Raw genomic sequence first — 23,061 nt, forward strand, 5'->3', positions numbered from 1 at the left:
CTCCCAGATTAGGTGACCAGAAATTTACAAACAGAGTGAGAACTTCTGGAACAAATAACAAATATTACAGGTGTATATGCACCTCAGAACCCTTGTTCATGTTGGTAACATAGTCCTTTGCAAGCCACCTTCCAACCTGGTTGTGAATGAAAAGCAAACAAAATGGAGTGCAGCTGGGCCAAATTGAATAGTTGATTTTTTATACTCACTAAAATAGTCACAAATGACACCCTCCCGCACTCTTCACCCCCTCTCAAGTTTGCATGTACTCCTGGGTGGTAAAACTTCTGTTGGTGTAGAAATGCTTTTGGCCTCTCCAGGATAATGTCCTAATTTTGGAAAGTCTCAGGAATATAAATATCTGAGAAATCTCCTATAATAGTTCATATTAGACAAGGATTCATTCTAGGATTGCCAACTTTGTAATATTTAAAAACCAGACACTCCAACAGGAGTGCCAGAACCTCCCATGACCCGCACCTTCTCCCTGAGGACAAGACTCCACTCCTGCCCCACCCCTTCCCCCCAAGGTCCTGCCCCCTGTTTGCTCCTCTTTCCCGCTCCTTCCATTGCTTACTGCCTTTCCCCTCTCCCCACTCCCTCTGTGGGTCGGGAGGGACTTGCCTGCAGAGCTGGGGCTGGGAGCTGCAGCTGCTCAGTGCAGGTAGGAGGCGGCCTTGGCTGAGTAGGGGTTGGCAAGGGTGATGACTCAGCCCCTCCCTGCTTCTCCTGCCTGCAGTAGCCAGACTTTGGGTGTCCAGTCAGTAGATCTGACTGGACACCAGCAGGTCCCCTTTTCAACCGGACTTTTCAGTTAAAAAACAAACACCTGGCCACCCTAATTCATTCAGGAAATAGACATCAGACATACGATTTTTGAAATCTCTTCTTTCAGCTTTGAGTATCAAAGCTATTCTCTTCCCACTGATTGACCAGGGACCCAACCTACATTGTTTCCTTGGAACACTCAGAAACACATTTCTTCAATTCCTACAGGTCACTCCAATATTCCTAAAGATTAGGGCAGAGGCTCCCAAATTGGTCAGTGGACTACTGGTGATCTGTGGCGCAACATCTGGTGGTCTGCAGAGAACTGGCTGTCACTTAGGGCCTGGCCTTCAGTGGGAGTCTTATAATTGATGCCAGTAGGTAACGGTCCACAGTGTTGGGTTTGCTTATTTCCAGTCATTAAAAGATAACAAAATACATTAAATATATCCTTAATATTATTTTTCCATGATAGCAATTGCTGTAGTTGCTGCAGAAGTATCATGTAGTTGTGAATCAGTGCACAGTCTGTGGAGTAGTTAAAGTCAAGGAAAGGTATCCCCAAGAAAATCTTTTTTTTTTTTTTTTAAGGTGTGGGCCTCACAATAGAAAGGTCAGTGAACCTCTATTAGGAACTTCAAACACCTCTTATGAAATACCAGTTGCACAAAGAGGCTATCAATCAGTTCTTGCATTGTTTCTAAATAATGGATGCTGTTCTCACAGTTTTTCTTTTGGATCCTCGTCCTAGACTTTTCTAACATGTTAAAATATAATTTTAAAGTTTACATTCAATAGCTGATCCTGTTGCATGTAGCTATAGATTATGATTTTATCACTATTTGAAGAATATTTCCAAAGTGAAACTCTTTCCCAGTGTCATGCTAAGTTATTTGTTCATGCTGTAATCACCTCAAGGCAAGACTTTTCCCTAGCTGGAGTGCAGTATTTGATAAATCCACAGGAGTGCAATTATGGCTGAATGACTACTTTCTAGCTTTAAATTATTAAGGCACATCATCCCCATCCATCCTCTTCTTCTGCATTGACTTCCCATCATGTTTCATAGTCATCTTAAAATACTTGACTTTTAAAAGACTCAAGGACTCGAGATACTCATATAATAGAAGTTTAGGGACCTTGAGAGCTCCTTGTACTGAGACAGGACCAAGTAAACCAAGACCATCCCTGACAGGTGTTTTTTCAACACATTCTTAAACACCTCCAGTGGGAGGAGTCCACAACCTTCCCTGGTAGCCTATTCTGGTATTTAAGTACCCAGTATAGTTAGACCATAGATATCTAACCTAAATCTCCCTTGTTGCAGATTAAGCCCATTACTACTTGTCCTACCCAACTTTAAGCCATAAAGTTGCCATAAAGAATTGGAAGTTTTGGATTCTGTTTTTCATCATGGAATTTCTTGAAGGAGGAAAGAGATGCAAATATCAGAGAAGGAAGAATCCACCAAAAGTGAAAAATGGTTATGTCTGGACTTAAGGAAATGTCATCCAGAAATTACTTATTTCAAGTATCAGAGGGGTAGCCGTGTTAGTCTGGATCTGTAAAAGCAACAAAGAATCCTGTGGCACCTTATAGACTAACAGACGTTTTGCAGCATGAGCTTTCGTGGGTGAATACCCACTTCTTGCATCCGAAGAAGTGGGTATTCACCCACAAAAGCTCATGCTGCAAAACGTCTGTTAGTCTATAAGGTGCCACAGGATTCTTTGTTGCTTTTACTTATTTCAAGAAATCCATTATAAATATAAGAATGAAAAATTAGGGTATGGATGGCTCAGGCAGGCATTCTATGCATTTAGTAGTTTAAAAAAGAAGTGATTTTTAAACTATTACAATTAGGAGCCAATTTTGGAGCTGTGAAGAGAGACCATATGATCTGGGGGAGAGGGAAGAGGAGGGAAAGGGTGATAACATTCTACTAGTCCACAATGCTGTTAGTTTGCCTCAATTATTTTAAACGTCTTTTCAAAGGAGGTATCTAATTTTCTTTGTATAATTTTTTTCCAACTGAGAAGTTATATTTTTGCCTGTTCTTCAAAAACCAATAAGAGGCTCTAGTTGCCATTAACAGTTATTTATCAACATAAATAAAGATGAAACCCAGCAGCAATCTCCATGATATTCTTTAAAGAAGAAATGGTGAGAAAAATGCCATTTCCTCCCCTCCATAAAAATGATGGGCTTTTCCCCGAAGGGCAACATGTTCTGGCTGTATCAGACCAAGTTAAGGAGTGAACTGCAAGTTCAGGACACAGTTACATAGAGAATGATCTGCCACTAGCTCCCTCTGTTTTTACTAGAGGAGCCTTCTGCTTCAGAGTCACCACTAACTGCAGTAGTATGACATGGAGAGTGAAGCAGTCTCTCAGACAGTTTCTAGGACATGTAGGGCTTAATTCCTGTAAGGCAAAACCAACACTTAAACTCCACCCAGAAATCCACAAAAAGCTAGTCCAGATCATAAAGCAGGAGTGGTATCTGGCTGCAGGTATATCACCTGCTTAACAATCAGGCTGTCTCATCCTACTCCAACTTCTGCTTCTGAGTGGGTTTCAGAAATAGGCCCTAGTTGAGCCCATTGCAGAAATCTAGTCCTCGCGTGACACAGTAGCAAGGTCTGTTTGAAATATCATAAGTTGTAACTTCCTGGTCAGAGGCGAATGATGAAAGTCTGTCTTAATTGCTGATCATCCAACCATAAGTGGAAATCTAATCAGAATCCCAAGTTGTGAAGACAATGATAAGTAGTGGATAACCACCCTCAATAAAAGGGGACGGTACAACCTTTACCATATCTTCCACTTCCTTCCACTAGCCCTCTGTCACTTCTGTTTAATCTGGATTGAGCATCATCTAGCTGTTTGTCATCCATGTCCCAGTCTCAACCAGACACTGAGGAAAGCGATCTGCATCATTTGAATGAGAAGATACAGCTGAATGTCATCTGCAAACTGATGACACTAAAACCTATGCAAGGTACTTTCAGTCAAAAAGGAAGATAAAGCCCCTGTCCCAAGGAGCTAATAGTCTGACTGAGAACTAAACACAAGAAAACCTTTTGGAGGGAGGAAAAATATGAATGTATATTAAACCGGGAAATAAAGCCTCACAGGGCATGTATCTCATGGCTGTTTGTTACTGTATAATCCTATATGTAAATTAAGGGTTTCTGAGTTGTGTAATATAGAATCAGTTGCAACAGTAGTGTAAGCATCATTAAGTTACGCTATTATAGCTTCTCCTTATAAAGACAAATAACTCGTGAGTGCTTACAATTTAAATTGATTCATATGGGTGCTTCCTTGTAAACTAATATACGCTCACAGTATATTTGCAAGCCAAGTGCCATATGAATTGGTGCTTTAATTTAAGTGTTATGATCTTGTTACATTTTTAAATGAGTTTTTAAATCATTTTAAGCTTGCTGATTTGAATAAATCAGCAAAACAATTCACCATTTTAGAATTATAGGTTTACAATTCATAGCAAAATGTTTATGATGATTTCTAAGAAAAATATCCAAAAGAGAAGCAAATAAGTTTATATATCATATCATTCAATGAAAGATTATATATATATATATCTTTGATTGAATGATATGGAACTAGGTCATCAGAGGATTTGACCCCTGTGTCTTTAATAGTCATTTCAGGGTGTACTAAACTTCAGATCAAAATACCGTTTTAAAAAAAAAACCAAAAGTATAGCAGACGTTTAATTCCTGAGGTATAACAAGAATCTTGAAAAAATAGGCAACCGCCAAAAGAAATCTCCTCCAAAAAAGGCTTGTTTGCAGAACTGTCACCCCTGACTACAGAGAGACAAGGTAGGTAGGTGAGGCAATCTTTTACTTAAAAGTATCTTAACTCAGACACTCTGCTTCCATCCCCAGACCTGAAGAAGAGTTCTGTGTAGCTCAAAAGCTTGTACCTTTCACCAACAGAAGTTGGTCCAATAAAAGATATTAACTCAGCCAACTTGTCTCACATATCCTGGGACTAACATGGCTACGACGACACTGCAGATAATCCCTGACTACATTAATTTTAGATGGAAATATTTGTTATAAATTTCAAATTAAAACTATGTAGATGTAGTGTTTCATTAAAAAAATAAAAAAATCTTACCACCACCAAGACCTAACACCGGACAACGCTTGGTTGTGCCTGGGGTAATGTGTGGTCCCAAGAGCAGCCTAGGAAGCAGATTCTGACTTGGTCACAATCTGCCTTTCAGTTTTGGAGAACACATCCCAGCCCTATACCTAGTGCAGACTACATCCTCTGGTGCACAGGCACATTTGTGCTGGCCAGAATACTAGAGGTTGTGGGGATGCAACCAAAACTCTGTCCACTCCACGTTTCTACCTGCCCACTCTTTCACCCACCTGTAAGAGAGAGTGAGTACATCCCACCCCCTTACTCTCCTGAATGGATATGCAGGATGTACCATGAACATTTCCTTATATAGTGAAAACATTGCTTTTTGTCTTGGCTGAATTTACAATTTCTTTAGTCTGCTCTGTTTTTCACTTTAAGAAAGCTTCAGTGAAGCTGCTTGAGACCTAAATCACGATAGACCGTGTATGCATGAATCTTCATTAGTAATCCCTTGGGGGTGACTGCTCAGTAAAGATTAAAGAAACTCAAGCTAGTACATTTATCTAGAGGATTACGAATGCTGTATCATGCTTCGTGACTTTTAAGCAACACTGAAAGACAATGCAAAATAGTTTTGGCTGCAAGTAATACACATATGCAAAATATATTGCTGATGGCTTGTAAAGGGTACCCGGACATCTATAGGAACAACCCAATATGGTTCTCTCATTGCAATTTATTGTCAGAGGACTAGCTTCAGAAACTTCATTTCATATAAATGATTGAAGGACGTAATACATTTTTCTTTGAGTTCTGAGACAAAAGTTTAGGACCATAATATGCAGTTAGGCACAAAAATAGTTCACATTATAGTCAGTGTGTAAAGGTGTTGCAATCTGCCCCTACACTGTGATAAAAGACCCGTGGCATGGCCACAGCTGGCCTGGGTCAGCTGACTCAGGCTTGCAGCGTTTGGGCTATGGGGCTATAATATTGCTGTGTAGACATTTGGGCTCTGGGACCCTCCCCCCGCATGGGGATATCAGAGCCCAGGCTCCAGTCCAAGCCCAGAGGTCTACAGAGCAATTTTATAGACCTGCAGCCCAAGTCAGCTGATCCAGGCCAGCCATGGGTCTTCTGTTGCAGTGTAGACAGAGAATGGTGATGAGAATATGAACTGAGCTTCAAAGGGAGACATCCTTTTGAAGTTTTTTTTTAAGTTATTCATCTGCAAATAGAAACATACACTTTTGTGTATGGGGACCCTACAAGTGTGTTACACCTTTGGCTGTTATAACTAGCTCTCCATGAAAAGACAATAAGAGGACAGGGAGATATAAGGATTTTAAAAATATTTTATCATCAAAAATAGAACCAAGAACATGAGAGCTTATCTGTAATGAATAAAAAAAATGTCCTTCATGTATAAAAACGTTAAAATAAAAAAATAAAAATGGCACATTGATGTAGGACTCTGGTGGTCCTGGAGTCCTCCTCTGTCAGGTTGTGGAAGCAAAAACATCATGTGTGGAACATTACATGGTCATTATCTGCATCCAGTTTGTCTTCCAGGTGCTGGTTCAATTTCATAATCAGTTCATTGCATGTCTGTCAGCATATCTAATAGCATAGTATCTACTGAAGGAAGAAACTCATCCTCCTTACCCAGGGCACATCTCAGGTAGAAATAAGTAGCACTATTAACCTGGAGAAAAGGAGAAGAACTACTGTTACGTGTACATCACAGTTGTTTACAGTGGTAACGTATATGGATAGATGACATGGGTCAATATGGTAGAGGAAGCCACACCTTGTGATTTTTACATACTTACTGCTGCTCTTCTCTCACCCTCCGAAAGCACTTCCTGTATTTTGGTACTGACCATTAGGGCACCACTGAAATATGAAAGATACGAGGAAATTCTGTAGATTAGAGATCAGATGAGGTACTCCAGCTCCACCAGTCCCATTAGCTTCCAACCTGCAGCTCTGATCATGTATTCTTCCTATGTAAAACTGAAAGATAAAGCCCACCTTAGAACAACAATATTTTCCATACTGCAAGCCAAAAGGATACTTATGAGGATCATGCATGCAGTATGTCTACAATCACCAATGCAACAACAAAATCATTAATTGACAGAACTCCTTAACAATTAATTTAAATGTTTATGTGTCACAGGCATATGTTGAGTATGTGCAAAAGGCAATTCAATTAAGCAATTGTCTGATACAGATGTTCTTAATTTCTGTAATATTTCTGCAAGTTACAATCAAAGTGAAAGTTTTAAACTGACTTTGGTGAACCTCAGCAAGATGTAACCTGTCTCCCCAAATCTGTAGGAAAAAATGTAACTTACCTCCATTCCATGGACCACCTACAGAGTCATCTGCTCATGTACCAGGGTCCACACAGCCAAGGCTGATGCTGGAGAAGAGGTGCTTCTCTATTTTCTTCATGGATCCTTACTATCCACCTTCCACCTGGATCAGAATAGCTTTGGGGTGTTTGAGCAGAGGTGTGAGTATTTGAAACTGGCCTCTATTAACTTGTTTTCCCCCTCATCTCATCTGAAAGCAGCATAGGTATGGACAGCATCTCCAGCGAACAATCCATAAAGGGGTGGCTTATGCCCTTAACAGTGTAGGGGTAACACTTTGTGGAGTACCTGTAGGGTGTCAGGGTCTTGAACTGTATTTCCCTGTAGCATAATAGGTCACTCTGTATGATTTTGGACAACAGATAAATGTAGGTAAGTATTTTTATCTGGCCATGTAGTACAATGAGGATGATGAGTTCATTGGCACTGAGAGCAATGTGGCACCATATTTTAGTTGAAGACAGGCACTATAGTTTAGTTGCAGTAATTCCCTTATTATATATTAAGTTCTTTGGAAAAAAATTGTTAATGCTTTCATTTATGGGTGCCTTGCCCTATTAGAAATAAAAATATATGAAATATTAGCTTGAATCAATTACCTGGACTTTATTCATCTCTGGTTTGCCCTTCTCATCAGTAGCCTTCTCAGCTGCCTTTTTTTGACGGTGAGGGCCTTTCCCAAAGAATATGTAGTTTACAAAGGCATATTCCAGCAAGGCCAGAAATACAAACACAAAGCATCCCATTAGGTAAATATCTATTGCCTTTACATAGGGAATCTTTGGCAGTGTCTCCCTGAGATGAGTGCTGATTGTGGTCATGGTCAACACAGTTGTGATTCCTGTGAAGTTAAAAAAAAAATGTTGATAAGGCAACTCTGACACGTTGTTCGTCACTTTGAAGGCATAAAAGCTGCATCATTGCTCAAACACATTGCCATTGAGTTTATGACATAGTTGGCTTAATTATTTAATGAGAGATTCCTAACCATTAAGGGAATGCATTTGTCATCTAGCAAAAAAAATATTACCAGGAATCAAGACAGTATGTTCTATGTAACATGCTAGGTTTATGTACATAAACTGGTAGTGAAGGGAGCCAGTGAGGTGGAAAGTGGGAAATTTGAAACAGCAGGTGCCTTAAGTGACATATTAAATTGCAAGCTCTGCAGGCATTTGGGGCCAACCCCCTGGCCTTTTCCATAGCAGGAGGGACAATCAGTTACCTGAACACTCTATTCTTCTCCAGTTGCCTGTCTCATTAGTAGCCTACCCTGCTTATTTTTTTTTAAATACACTTAAGACCCTTTCCAAAGAATATGTGGTTTACAAAGGCACATTCCAGTGCTGACTGATGTAGTCACTACAGAACAGGGATGTTATGGAGAAGACACTTCCTCTTGTCAGGTGAGGGAACACTGCTAACTTGATTCTTAAAGTAGCCATTCTGCCTGATCCCTATAGTGGAATTAAATTTACCAGTGTTCTTGGAGTCAGAGTAAGTATCCTAGCCAGAGGAAAGGTATTAGGACTAATATTGACTGAGGATAAGAGAGTTGAGGGGATAAATGGAGGCTCCAGAACAGAATCATGGGCATTGGTGTAGGGAAGTTGGTGGTGCCATCATAATAGGCCTCTTCACTATTTTTCAAAGGGATTACTTCATTCTATGAGGTGAAACTTTTCCAGCTCATGGCTTTGTAATCTATTAACCACAATGTGATTAATTTTTGATGTTGGTCTATGAGAATGAAACAATTTTCTATTCTGTTATAATCACAGGCCATTAATATATCTAATGAATAGCTTTAGACTCATTCAGTCATAAGGAGCTCCAATTAAATGAGACTGGGGACAACATGATTTACTGCAGTTAGCCTTTGAAAAGATTATAGGCTTAAACCACAGACAGTCCTTATAAACTATGCTAACAGGCTGAGGCCCTCCTTTCAGATTGCTCAGGTAAAATTGTAGCATGTAGCATGGTATCACAATATGAACTGGCATCAGGTCAAATTTTCAGTTACTGTAAATCAACATAGTCCCATTGACTGTGGGGCCATGATGAGTTACACAACTCAGTACTCAAGCCACTTTAATAGCTTTGAAAATAAATTACCTAGGGCAACTCTTGCAGCAGAGGCATCATAGTTGATCCAAAAAGATACCCACGATAGAATTGTGATCAACGTGGAAGGCATGTAGGTTTGCAAAATGAAGTAACCAATATTTCTTTTAAGCCGAAAACTAAGTGATAATCGAGGATATGCCCCTGAAAGAAGGATGAAAGTGACGTTATGAAAACTTCAGCCATTGATACTTCTGTGTCAGGTGCACTTTTTGAGCTAGTCAGTGCTTACCTGTTGTAAATTCCACTTTTTTTGATACCATCTTGTAATCAACAATTGAGAACTGTGGGAGCTCAATATTATTAACTCCTGTTACTGCAGATTCCCCTCCATTCCAGTAAAACTCAATATCATCAGTGGTGTATCCATCTAAAACAAAGAAACACAATTTGACTATTGTTGGTTTGGGTGGTTTTTGGTCAGTTGATTTTCCAAGCCACACTTTTTAATGAGGAAGGAGCCATCATCTATTTATTCTCGGTTTGAAGTGCTTGTTTTTAAAAATGTAGCTACTTGAATCATGAGTTCAATGTGCTATTACATGAATTCCAAGTTACACACAAGTCGTTGTTTTCTTTTTAGTAAGAGGCAATATCTAAGAGAATGGATATGCAGAAGATTATAAATAAAAATACAGAAATAAGATGAAAAATTATAGGAGAAGCTGATAGTATTGCTTGTAATTAAGGTTGCCCAACACTTCCCACTAGACCCTGTTTTCAGTACTTACAATTTTGCCAAACTTTAATTGTTCAGGTTAACATTGTGTATGCTGGGTGTTTGCCTCAGGCAAAATTTTTTTGGAGAGCTTCATCAAAAATGGTGTAGCCACTTCTGAGAATAGTTTGGGAAATAGTTTAGTCCCCTTGTGCATTATAATGTAGTCTTTACATGATCACATACTATATTTAACATAGGACCCTTGCCTCATTTAAGGCACTTGATGAACCTGCTCTGGGAATGAATCAGGGTTGTGCAGTGAAGGAGGCTGTCTGTAGGACACCTGCCTTTGTTGCGGAGGTTGGAAGGTGTGTGGTGAATGAGGCTGGGTATTACAGGAGGCAAGAAAAGGCAGCCTCATGGTTAAGGCAGGGGAATGTGGGAGAATCCCTGCCTCTGGCACAGGGGTTTTGTGTGATGCCAGTCAAGTCCCTTAAAGCAAACCTTTTACAGGTGACCACTAACTGTGTCCTTATTTTTTTGAGTGCTCAACTTGAAACATCTTGTCTGATCTGTGGAAGTGCTGAGCTCTCACATGTACAGCTGACATGAATGGGAGCTGTACTTGGAACACACAAAGTGCTGTATAAGCTAAGTACTCTGAAAAAACAAGCTGTAGGTGTCTTAAATTAGGATCTCACGATTAGTGGACACCTTTCTAACTTTAATCTCTGTGCCTCAGTTCCTTATCTGTAAAATGGAGATGATACCCTCCACCTTATGGGGAGTCATGAAAATTAATTGTTTGTGAAGCACTCAAATACTACAGTGATGAGTGCAATAGAAAAGCCTAGGAGGAAATGAAAAGCTCTGTCTTCAGAGCAGGGTTTGAATAGTGTGCAGGCAAATAAGGCCTAAGGCTACACACTGAACAATGCGGAAGAAACATGACCAATAGCACTTTTTTGTGATTGATATATATATATATATATAATTGCTAGAGCCAGGGCAATTTTTTGGGCCAAAACCTTTTTTGCTTGGAGCAGGGATATGAACCTAGGTATTTCACATCTCTAGTGAGAGCTAATAGTCTGGTGATCTCTGCCAATTGAGCTGCTGGAGTAACTGATGGCAATAATAAGTTGTCTACCTCTATGTGGACCAGCATTAAAAAATGATAAACACAAATTTTGCCAGCAGATTTCACAGGTACTTGATAGTGGAGAGACAGTGAGATTTGGGAATCCTGGGTTTCATTGCAGGCTCTGGAGGGGAATGTGCTCTAGTGGTCACATTCTTTTGCCCCCTATGTGACCTCTTGTCCCAATTCTCGCTCTTCCCCAACCCTAGCTCCTCATCCCAGTTTCATTTTCCTCATCCTGCCAATCAGTCTCCACTCCTCAGGCTTCTCATTCTGGCCCCCATCTGTGTGTCCAGAAAGCACCAGTCTCAATTCTCTGGTCTCATTGTTCCAATACCAGTGTCGTTCTCCTTGCCCGTGGCCAATCCCAGTTCCTTCCTCCTGGCTTTTCTTCCAATTTACTTCTCTCATCATCCTGGTCTCTGGTTAACCTCCCATTCTGCATCCCTACTGGCTCCTCAACCCCAACCTCTGCCACCTGACTCCTTGTCTCAGTCTTAATTCTCCCTTTGCACCTCAGCTATTTATCAGAGCTGTCTCCCCCTCTCTCCTCAACTTCTTCCATCCCCCTCCACTGCTTTTTAATTCCATGTTCTTTGCCTAGCCAGTCCCAGGCTCTCCCCTCACCCCAACTCTGTTCCCAGTTTTCCTCTCCTCCCTCCCCCACCCCAGCCTCTATTCTGAGGCTCCCTTGTACCACTCTAATCCCCCTGCATTTGAATCAGGCAACTTCCTCCTTCATGCTGCCTGGGCCTGCAAGATGGTGGTGGTGGAGTGTCATTGCACACGTTGGAGAGAGAGGCTCCCTGCTCTCAGTTCTGGTATCCTAACATGGACCTGGCACAGCTTGCAGCAGCCCAGTGGACAGTGTCTTTGGGGAATCTAGCTGCTAAAATCTAAGAAGTCTCCCTTGAGCTGGTACAAATTGAGATTTTTCAAAGGCTTATAACAGGGGTCGGCAACCTCTGGCACACGGCTCGCTAGGGTAAGCACCCTGGCGGGCCGGGCCAGTTTATCTGCTGCGTCGGCAGGTTCGGCTGATCGCGGCTCCCACTGGCTGCGGTTCGCCATCCCAGGCCAATGGGGGAGGCAGGAAGCCGCAGCCAGCACATCCCTTGGCCATGCCGCTTCCCACCGCCCCCGTTGGCCTGGGACGGCAAACCGCGGCCAGTGGGAGCTGCGGTCGGCCGAACTCACCGATGTGGCAGGTAAACAAACTGGCCCAGCCCGCCAGGGTGCTTACCCTGGCGAGCCATGTGGCAGAGGTTGCCAACCACTGGCTTATAACGTGGACACATTTGGGTGAATTTCCATGGGGACAGAAAAAGGCACATCCCTGACACAAAGGCCACCCCCTGCCAAACTTCAATTCCCTTTTTCAAAGAAGTTGCCAGAGTTTTTTGACATGGGCAAAAGGTGTTTACCCTCATCTCATTCTTGCAAACAGCCAAATTGTGTTAGCTGAAGTTTTCCAAAGAGTTTCAGCCTGAAGCAGACATACAACATGGAAAATTTCAGCCCAACTGTTTAAATTTTTTTGCAAAGTTATAAGAAAATGAAAACAGGGTCTTTGAATGGGAAACATCAGGCAACCATAATAGGGAGTGATATTGGCTCTGCCTGTAATACAGTAATTGGACAGGGACTTTATTATTTGTTTGTATAGGATCATAACTCAGAGTCCTTATTCTGATTGGGGCCTCTTTTTATATCAGTATTAAATATGTGATGTATGTGAGCAATACATGTTTCAATGCGATGAGGTTCACCTTGTGTTATTGCCTTACATTATGGTATATATGCATTTCAATAGATGTGTCAATGGCACTGCTGTCATGAATAAGGGCTTGTCTGCACTTACTGGGAGATCGACATGTGGCAATTGATGCATCGACGGTTGTTTTAGCGGGTCTAATGAAGACCCGCTAAATCAACCGCAGATCGCTCTCTCGTCAGTGTACTGCACCTAAACGAGAAGCACAAGGGGAATCGACGAGAGAGAGTGTCTCCAGTCAACATAGCATAGTGTGGACCCCGTGGTAAGTAGATCTAAGTACGTCGACTTCAGCTACATTATTCACATAGCTGAAGTTGTGTAACTTAGATCAATCTCCCCCTATAGTGTAGACAAGACCTACAGATTACTCACATTAGCAGGGTTTTGAAGAATCAGCTCAATATTTGATAAGAGGTTTGTGGTTTGGAAAGAACAAGACATTCAAAAAGAGAAACTGAGCTAGCACAGATAATCATTGCATTGCCCTGCTAAAGTGGATGCGCCTTTTAATTCATGGTGAAGAGCGTTAGTAACATAAAATAAGAAATATACAGTGTGGAGCAGCTACTATTTCTGGCTAGCAAATAATAAACAACTCTCATTTCTGGCAGTGTCATGTTCTAACCTTCCCAAGCCCAGAATAGCCATAAAAATGATAGAAAATTGGTACTAGTGTGGGCTAAACATGGCTCTAAAATATGCTGATTGTTCACTGAACTTCTATACTGTACACATTCCTTCAGCAGCTGTTCTTCTCGATGGTGTGATTTCTCTTGCACATATGCCTGTCACTATTTATAATGGTGGATTTTTTTTTGTAATAGAAAAAGTAGTATTCATAATCCAGACAATATTTATGCTGCTTCCCAAACAAAATCTAATGAAATCCTTAATTTATTTTTAAAAAAGTCAAAAACTGGGAATCTGAAGTCCCAAGTAATGGTTTTTAGTCATAATTACACTGTGTCTGTGTGTGAGATTGAGATCAGTAATATTTTAACTATATTATGCATTCAGCTTAATTGAATCCTATTTATTCAATTATGTTCTGCTCCCTAAAATCAGAATATGCAACTCTGAACACAAATCTTCTTCATCCCAGTCCAGGTGTATTCTTCCAAATAGGGAAAAACAAAAACTGACTTTACTTGAGCCACTACATGAACACAAAGTATTTTAAAATGCATTTAAAGAATGTTAAACACAGGACTTGCACGTATTTAACAAACTTAGAAATCTTATTCCATCATCATCATCATCTCTTCTCTTTGATTAGCTGAGCATTACCAGATGAAATAGAGCACAAGGGGGCACTCAAGATCTGCTATAGTTAGTTGCATCCATGCAGTCCCTGAAAGTTTGGGATCTAGTTTCATTTATCCTTCACACTTAATCAAACATTTCATTCCATGTGTGAATTTAGGATCACTCACCCTTACAAAGTTTGTATCATAGAGGATTACTCATGCTAGCTAATTTTGCACAATAGCAGTTAGCATACATTAGCAAAAAGCAGGATTTCAGGATGAAAATGTAAGTAGTTTAATATGTGAAATTGTAACTAATCATAAGGCTACATGTAGAAGATTAATTTGGTGTTTAATAAATTTCCTAGATGCTGTCAGAGAATGTGGCCTGTTTTTACATTGACACCTGTAACAGGCTAGCCCATATTAATCATTCAACAGATTCACCTAGTTTTAACACTTTTTGTCCATGTAAAGAATGAAAAGGGTTTTAGGCTGTTTAGAAAAAGTGTGCTCCTACAGAAACAAACAGATATACTGAAGCCTCCTGCCTTGTTTAAGAGTTAATTTGCTGGAGGAAAAAATCTTTTTCCAGCTCCAATATCTCTGTAGAAATAGCAGAATTGATATTCTGACTTCAATATTTTCAATTCAGCTATGTAGACAAAAGAAAAGCTATTGTATAGGTACAATACAATACTGCATCTTTGTATTGTCAGCAATTGTCAATGCAACACAGCACTGTCAATCCAGCTGCTTTACATTTTCTTAGATCAACATCTGAGAAGTTATTTAGCATGGATATAGACACAAGTTCCATATGTCTAAAAAGTAAGAATACTTAAATAGGTTGTGAAAGAAGTAAGGTACAAATCTTACTATTCCAAGAACAATTGCTATAGAAGGAGTTTTACTATCAACATGAGAAAGCAAATGAGCGATGTGTTAGAGATTACTCCATTTCCTGATATAATTGGGCTCTTTTTTCCTCTCTGCCACTTGTGTCATGACCCCTTACAGGATAAAATAATGCAAAGTCTACATTTACCTCTCAGATCCATTCCTATTTTATCTCAGTAACGCTCAACTGAGACACTCTGCCCCAAGGTGGTGGTGGGGTGCTCACAATCTAAATAGACAAGTCGGATAACAGAAGTATTTAATATCCCTGTTTTACAGATGGGGGAACTGAGGCACAAACAGATTAAGTGATTAAACTGTGGTTGCTTTGTTGCAGAGCAAGGAACTTATCCAGATCTCCTGAGGCCTTTCAGATGCCTTAACCATCAGACCATCCTTCCTGTCAGTGCTCTATTGCTTGGAATTCCAGCAGACTCTCTCCTTCTGATTTTTGCTGCCAGTTACATTTTTACAGTATTTCCTTATTTTACCTAGTTACCACCATCATGACTCCATTCTCTTCATTCTGCCATTAATACATCTCAAAACACTTGCCACTGGGAGAAAATGGCTCATACACTGATACAATGAACAGCACTGCCGCTCCCCAAAACATGACCAAGAAATCAAAGATCTAATAGATTCAGTTTGGAAAGCAAAGCCCAAAGCAAAGCTGTTTTTAAACTGGTATTACCCCACATAGCCTGGACAGAGATTTGGTTTAGGACTGGCCTATTTATCTACAAATGTATGGAGCACATGTGCTTTTTTCATTAAGAAGTTTGGACAAGTTGATAGTAAGGAAGACTTCCTGTAATACCTAATGACAGATGGTGGTTTGGAATTGAGGACTTGAGTCAGAACTTGGGACAGCATTGCCTCAAACAGATGCTGATGGAGGGCACTTGGCAGATGCCCAGAATCTGACAAGGAAAAAGACATTGTACTTTTTGAACAATAATCCATCCAACAAATACCATGTGTGATGTTCCAGCTGGGGGCATCCCATTCTGTAGATGTCTATTAAAAACACACAGTAACTGTTACTACCGCATGTTGTCTAAGGTCACCCATGCAGCATGCCAATCTAGACTTAATATCTGTTCGCTACCTAGCACAATGGGGATCTGGTCAAAGCCTCTAAGGGAGAGATCCACAAAGGGATTTAGGTGCCTGTCTGAAACTTTAGGTGCCTAAATTCTATCTGACCAGTTGTTGTTGGGTCCCCCCCTTATAACTTTTACCCCCAAGGTTAGAAGACTTTCTCAGGGTATGGGAGACCTGGGTTCAATCCCCCCCTTCTGCCTGATGTGGAGAAGGGAGTTGAACTTGGGGTTGCCCCGCTACTAGGAGAGTGCCCTAATCACAGGGCTATAGAGTATTCTGGAGGCTGGTTGCTCTCAGTCTCTCTTGTTGAAGATGTTCCATTGTGCAGAAATTAAGTGAACTGTAATGGGGAGACTGGAACCTGGGTTTCCCACCTCTCAGGTGCTCTAACCACTGGGCTATAGATGATGCTTGCTTTTGCCTAATGCAAATGTAATTATTTATAGACAGTGGAACAGCTTCAACAGGGCAGACAGAGAGAGACCTGCCCCAACATACCCCATAGCCCAGTGTTTCGGACACACTCTCAGGAGGGGAGAGACCCAAGTTCAAATTCCTTCTCCATACTGGAGTGGGGGAGAGGGAGACTAGAACCTGGGTCCAGGGCGGGCTCCAGGCACCAGCTGACCAAGTACGTGCTTGGGGCAGCACTGGAGGTTTTTTTTGTTTGTTTGTTTTTGTTTCGGCCGGGCGGCACTCGGGGGAAGAGGGGTGTGGGTTTGGGCGGCGCGGAGCTCGGGGGGGTGGGGGCTTCGGCGGCGCTTGGGGAGGGGTTCAGCGCCGCTCGCGGGCAGGGGCTGTTATGGCGGGGCAGCGCTCTTTTTTTTTTTTTTTTTTTTTTTTGCTTGGGGGTGGCAAAAAAGTTAGAGCTGGCCCTGCCTGAGTCTCCACATCCAGATGAGTGCTCTAACTACTGGGCTAAAGCAGGGCCGCCCAGAGGATTCCGGGGGCCCGGGGTCTTCGGCGGCGGGGGGCCCTGCTTCGGTGGTAAGTTGGCGGCGGGGGGTCCTTCCGTTCCGGGACCCATCGCCAAAGTGCCCCAAAGACCCACGGCAGGGATTCCCGCCGCCGAATTACCACCAAAGCGGGACCCGCCGCCGAAGTGCAGCCCCCACCGCGGGTCTTCGGGGCCCTTTGGCGGTGGGTCCCGGAACGGAAGGACCCCCCCCCACCGAATTACCGCTGAAGACCTGGCTGCACTCCGGCGGCGGGTCCCGCTTCAGTGGTAATTCGGCGGCAGGGGGGTCCTTCTGTCCCGGAGAGGAAGGACCCCCGGCCAGCGAAGACCGGGAGCGAAGAAGCTCTGGGGGCCCGGGCCCCGCGAGAGTTTTCCGGGGCCCCTGGAGCAAGTGAAGGACCCTGCTCCAGGGGCCCCGAAAAACTCTTGTGGGGGCCCCTGCTGGGCCCAGGACCTGGGGCAAATTGCCCCACTTGCACCCCCCTCTGGGCGGCCCTGGGCTAAAGTAATAAGGAGTGCACCCCCTCCTTAACCTAGTTACTTTTGCAAGAAAGGGTTTAGGCATATGATTCCAGGAGAGGGTTCACAGCTGTGAAACCTGAGCAGAAGGTGGCTTCTCCCTCTGGCCTAGAGTTAGGTGCCTAAGTCCCTTTGAAGGGCAGGATTTATGAACCACCCCTCTTTTCGGCATTTCTCCTTGACTATCTCTAGGCACCTCCCTGCTCAGCATGTCTTTTGTGGATCCCATTCTTAGGTGCCTAACTTAGGCACCCAACTGCAGGACTGTGGATTCCACTAGGTGTCAGAGTGCCTAAAAGTTACTCAGCATTGCAATTCTAAGTCCCCTAGGTGGTGGTGTAATCATAATAATCGAGCTATAGATAGAAACTTTACATAGCAGAAGATTTACGCTACATTCTTGGTACAATTTGTATGAATCTCCAAAGTAACACTTGTGGCATTCCATGAAAATACTGGGTCTGATACATCCCTCCATTACTCTGGATTTATGCCAGTGACTTCAATGGAATGCCACCAGCGTAAAACAGACAGATATAAGGAGAGGACAGCCAGGACCTACATACTGCTATTTTTTAATCTGCTAAGGTATTCAAGTATGGGGGATGCCCACTTTGATCACTATAGGACACCTTGATGATCTTAATTACTTCCTTGCCATTCTTTCCCCCTTAAATTTCTCCCTGTTCAACAGTACATAACTTCTCTACTGGCTCCTTTTTCCTTTGCAATGATGCATTCAAACATCAAATATTGTTCTTGCTGCAATTTCCTATTTCCAAGAATGCAATCATATATGTACAGGAGTGTTATACAGTATCATGATATGACCCATTGCTAACTAGATTGTTGTCAGTTTTATCTTTGGCCTTTGTAAACCACATTTTCACTATTGCTCTGTCTAAGCTGACTTTTAACCAGTTCTTCAGGGCTCTTATTTCCTCAATTTTTGTGTGTGTAATTCACTTAAGTTTAAGTTCTATTTCTAAAATCCTGTTGGTTCTCAAATTCTGCTTATCAATGAAGAGACTTGATTTTAATTATCATCATAATCCAGCAGGCGAAAGATGCCTGAAAACTCAAGTTCATTTAAATGTGGGAAGAGGAGAATCTTTCTGCAAATATTGTCCATTATTTAACTTCCATTTCAAAGACATTTTGATTGTTACTCTCCCAAAATTAACAGCAGTGATATTGACAGCTTTCTTTGGGTCTTTATTTTTAAACAAATCAGGCATGCATTTTTGCCTCTCATTAGTAGAAAAACTTACCATTCTGTCTTGCACAAACTGGATATTGTGTATGTAACTGAAGTAATTGTATATGCAATATTTGTGCACAGATGTACACTTGACATTTAAAAATTAGCCCTTATATGTGCAATCTTCATCCACTAGTTCCTACAAATTTGAGCCAGCTGCTCAGCTGGTAATTTGGTATAGCTCCAGTGATTTCAATATGTACTTCCATGGAGCGACACAAATTTATACCAGACAAAGTTCTAGCCCTTTGACTCTATCCCTTGTTTCAAAATCTTCCTTTCTCTGTATGTTATACAGCCAATAGAAATAATTGCTTTCCCCCAGCATTGGCCCCCTTAATTCATCTTTTATTCCCCATTTTGGACTGCCATACTCCCCTAGTGTTTGTAATGTGTGGTTATGTCATTGCTGGACCATAATCCTGAAAGTTTTTCCAACTTCAAATGCTTTAGAAATTTAAAAACAAAACTAAACCAAACCTATTTGTAAGCACATTAGGTCAACATTGGCTACAGATGTCCAGCTGATTAGCATTCATTTAATGTAGTCCATTCAATATTGCATGGTACATAGTTTTGTCTACTCATATTGTAAACACATCTTGCCTTTGAGCATTCATTTCTTCTGACTGCTTAAGATCTACTTCTAAGCACACCCATTTTGTTCCCAGGCAGATTCCTCCAAATTTAGATGTGACCATTTTTATTCTTCATGATGCAGACATTGGGAATACAAGTCCACCTGTGCTGTGTTCTATGGTATTTAGGGCCAAAACTGGGTTCCATTTAAGTCAACAGAGTTTTGATTTCAGTGGGATCAGGATTGATTGGTTATTGATCCAATCTATGAACCAATGCACAACACTGAATGTTTACTCATGTCATAATATAAAATATGTCTGCCTAACCTATTTTCATGTAGTGTTAGTGTTACCATGATCATGATAGAGAAGACAGTTTTATTTTAATCCTAATATGGATTTGACTAAAAGGTTACCCTTTAGGTTGATACTTTTCCTATGTCCTACTAACCCAAGGGTGACCTATAATAAAGAATTAATAAAAATAACATGAAAACTTCAGTGTTGATGCAATGACCACACATTCTAATATATATCTATTTGACCTCTGTTTTCAAATGCTTTTTTTCATCTAGTTGATCTTTGTGACCACGGTTAAAGATTAATCAAGCACTTTTACAATTACTAGGAGCAAAGAAAAGCCTGTTCAGAGCACCAGACCTGAAAATTAGGGAAGATCAGATCCTGATTAAAATCCAGATCCAAATCACATCTACTGTTATAATAGGATAAATCAAAATTCAGTTCTGACCTCAGTTCCATGGGGGAGACCTTGTGTAAATGAGCCACCCCCATTTTAAACACCTTTTTCATCTAGCCCAGTTCAGAGCCGGGCTAATGATTACAGTGGATGAAATGCTGACGGCCCATCTACAGTAGGTTCTCAACTTTGCTAACTGTGGGGAGCAGAGTTGGTGCTAGCAATGGTGGGGAAAATTTTGCAAAATTATAGTAGAGAAAAATTAAAAGTCCTATTCTCCATTGCAGTGGTTTAGAGGAATTGTGTCCAAATACCAGCAAAATGAGGCTGAGAGTTTAAAGGTGAGGGGTGGAAGTTCTGGGTACACTCCGCTGCTCATGTTACCAGTGGTCTTTCTGCATGAACAATGTGCATATGACATTGCACATCTGACTTATTTTTTTAAAGGGATGTGGTCAAATGTAAAGGGGAGAACTGGGGAGCAGGAAGTTGAGGCGTCATGATTTCTTTAGAACACAACATACTATCTAGTAACTCAACCTAAAGGAAAATTTCACACTGAAAAGTCAAAATGAGAAGCCAATGAAAGGAGAGGGTTATAATGGAAAGTTTTAGGCCTTACTAGCCTAATAGGTGTCACTACTGTACAGCCTATAATAGTGATTACAATTAGAGAGATGGATGGTGTTCAGAGCAGTGTTAACTTTCAAATATTGGCTTCTATACCCATTGAAGTCAGGAGCAGAGTGTGGCCATACATTGGGAGAGAGCGGGGTACTACTGGTATCATGTCCACCAAGCTGGTCAAGCTACTGTGGCCATCTTGGCTGTCAACATGGGATTGAACTGGGGGCCTTCAGAGCTAAAAGCATGAGCTGCTACAGCTTGAGCTAAAGTTCCTTAGTGGCGGGCTGTAATAACTCATATTTTCTGTGGGTCAGAAAGATGGGATCCTTGCTTACTAGTGGGTTACACTACCAGATATCAGAGTAGTGGGTGGACTGTAAGGCCAACAGAAGGGCAGGCATTCCACACAAAGAAGCTCCAACAGCTGCAGGACTTGGGCCAGATTTCCTTACTGATCCTTAAACTCTGCACAAATTCTACCCTATGCCCCTAGCCTGACTAACATGAAACCTGCCTATGTGGAAGCATGTGAAATGTTTGAATTAATATCCCTGTTGCATGGGGTTTTCAATGGAATGTGAGATCCTTTGGCACTAAAACTTGAATTCAAGTCCAGAAAGTGATCCTGAGTGGCTGGGCATGGAAGTAAGGGGATCTTTTGAATAACATTGAATTTTCTTAGGGAGAGTTCTCTGCAGATAACGATAGGATTTAGGGGAAGTCTTGTCCTTTTGGTAGCAGAGAAGGTCATATCTATTTTTAAGACAGGAGTATGAGGGAACTAGATGGGTTGAGATATATTTGGGGTTGGACTTGGCTCTCACAACCTGAACCGAATCAATAGACATATGAATCTTTAAATTCATCTTGGGTTTTGATTATCTAGATTTTAAGCAGCTGTTCACACCTTGGCAGAAAACCAGTAAACGCATAAACTGTGCTAAAGGCCATAAAATACCACGACGATTGTATTAACTCAAAACAGTGCATGCCTGGTCTTCCAAAATGTGAAATGACAAGGTTCAGAGCTTATTTTGACTGCCTCTAACTAAAGAGATTTAATATTTCCCTTTTTCAACTGAAAAGTTGCCAAGAGCTATTGCAACATAGCAGTAATCCTGAGTTCTGGTGACATCACTGTGTAGGGCTTCTTTTCCATCTTTGTGGATGTGAATGTTAGAACTTGTATAATGTGAGAATGCTTGAGGCACTTAGGTATTTCTGGCAAAACTCTATAGCTCACAATGATTTAATAGTCGGCTATCATTTTGGTACCTAATGAGCAGTGGAACTACAACAATTAAGACACCCTTAGAATGCCATCTGGAGATAATGCAGTCTGAAAAATATTGGGCAGGATTTTGATCTCAGGTGCATATGTATATCTCCAAATGAATTCAATGGGAATCCTTTAAGCTAATTTAAGAGTAGAATCTGGACCAGATTCTCAAGATTCACAAAAGGACTTGTGCAATGAGTTAGAATACATTTCCAATTAGTCTTTAATCCCTTGTGCAGGGGAACAATATATCTCTTGTTCAAGTCCATACCTCCCTCCCTCCACTAGAACTTCAGTTCTGAGTAACAGGCTGCGTTTTTCCTCTCAACCTAGCATTAGCCTTATGACATAACATAACATCTTAATTCTTGGGCCTGACTGAGCTGGTGTGGAAAGGTTTCTGTGCCAGCTTTTGTTGCTGCTGGGGCCATCAAGAGACAGTTCAGGCCAGTTATAAGTTAGAGCAGTCCTGAGGCTACTCTAATTTATGCTAGTGAGTGGTAATGGGTCCCAAGGGGCCGTTAGCTAACCAGGGAACACTGGAACATTGCAGCAAAATGGCCAGACCCCTTCCCTGGGATGCATTCCCAACATGCTCCCTATGCTGTGGTTACAGCAACTATGCCGCCCAGAGAAATCCTCTGCTATCTGGTTAGGACAGATTAAGAGTCCCTTGCACTGCTAGAGTAGCGCATAGAGACTGCATTGGGGGCAAGAGTCTGTCTCAGTCTCCAGTGCTTTCCTGCTGAACCCCCTAGCTTTGTTACAAATTACTTATGCAAATGAAAGGTAGACACAATGGTTATTACAATTATTTCTTCTATCAGTTTCTATCAGCACCTAAGGGTGAGCTAGGCACCTCCAGAAACAGAAAACTTGATTGCTGCTCAACAAGCATACAAA

The 23,061-nt window shown here is 41.5% G+C and overlaps 1 protein-coding gene and 1 long non-coding RNA gene across 5 annotated transcripts in view; one reads left to right on the top strand and one right to left on the bottom strand.

The window, feature by feature from the left end:
* Nucleotides 1–23,061, top strand: part of LOC120405525 — a 192,962-nt gene that overhangs the window by 13,740 nt on the left and 156,161 nt on the right. The window lies entirely within an intron of this gene.
* GABRB1 (gamma-aminobutyric acid type A receptor subunit beta1) overlaps nucleotides 1–23,061 on the bottom strand; it is a 228,705-nt gene that overhangs the window by 1,248 nt on the left and 204,396 nt on the right. For 2 of the 4 annotated variants that reach the window (XM_039539161.1, XM_039539163.1), the window contains exons 6-8: nucleotides 9,633–9,770; nucleotides 9,392–9,544; nucleotides 7,873–8,114 (exon numbers count right to left, since the gene is read on the bottom strand). In XM_039539161.1, the coding sequence (XP_039395095.1) occupies nucleotides 7,873–8,114; nucleotides 9,392–9,544; nucleotides 9,633–9,770 (533 nt within the window). Of the gene's footprint in view, nucleotides 1–5,563; nucleotides 5,618–6,088; nucleotides 6,092–7,872; nucleotides 8,115–9,391; nucleotides 9,545–9,632; nucleotides 9,771–23,061 lie in introns of all 4 variants that reach the window. The other 2 variants (XM_039539160.1, XM_039539162.1) reach the window with 2 other exon arrangements.

The sequence above is a fragment of the Mauremys reevesii genome, linkage group 5, assembly GCF_016161935.1.
Source record: "Mauremys reevesii isolate NIE-2019 linkage group 5, ASM1616193v1, whole genome shotgun sequence".
Taxonomy (NCBI): Eukaryota; Metazoa; Chordata; order Testudines; family Geoemydidae; genus Mauremys; species Mauremys reevesii.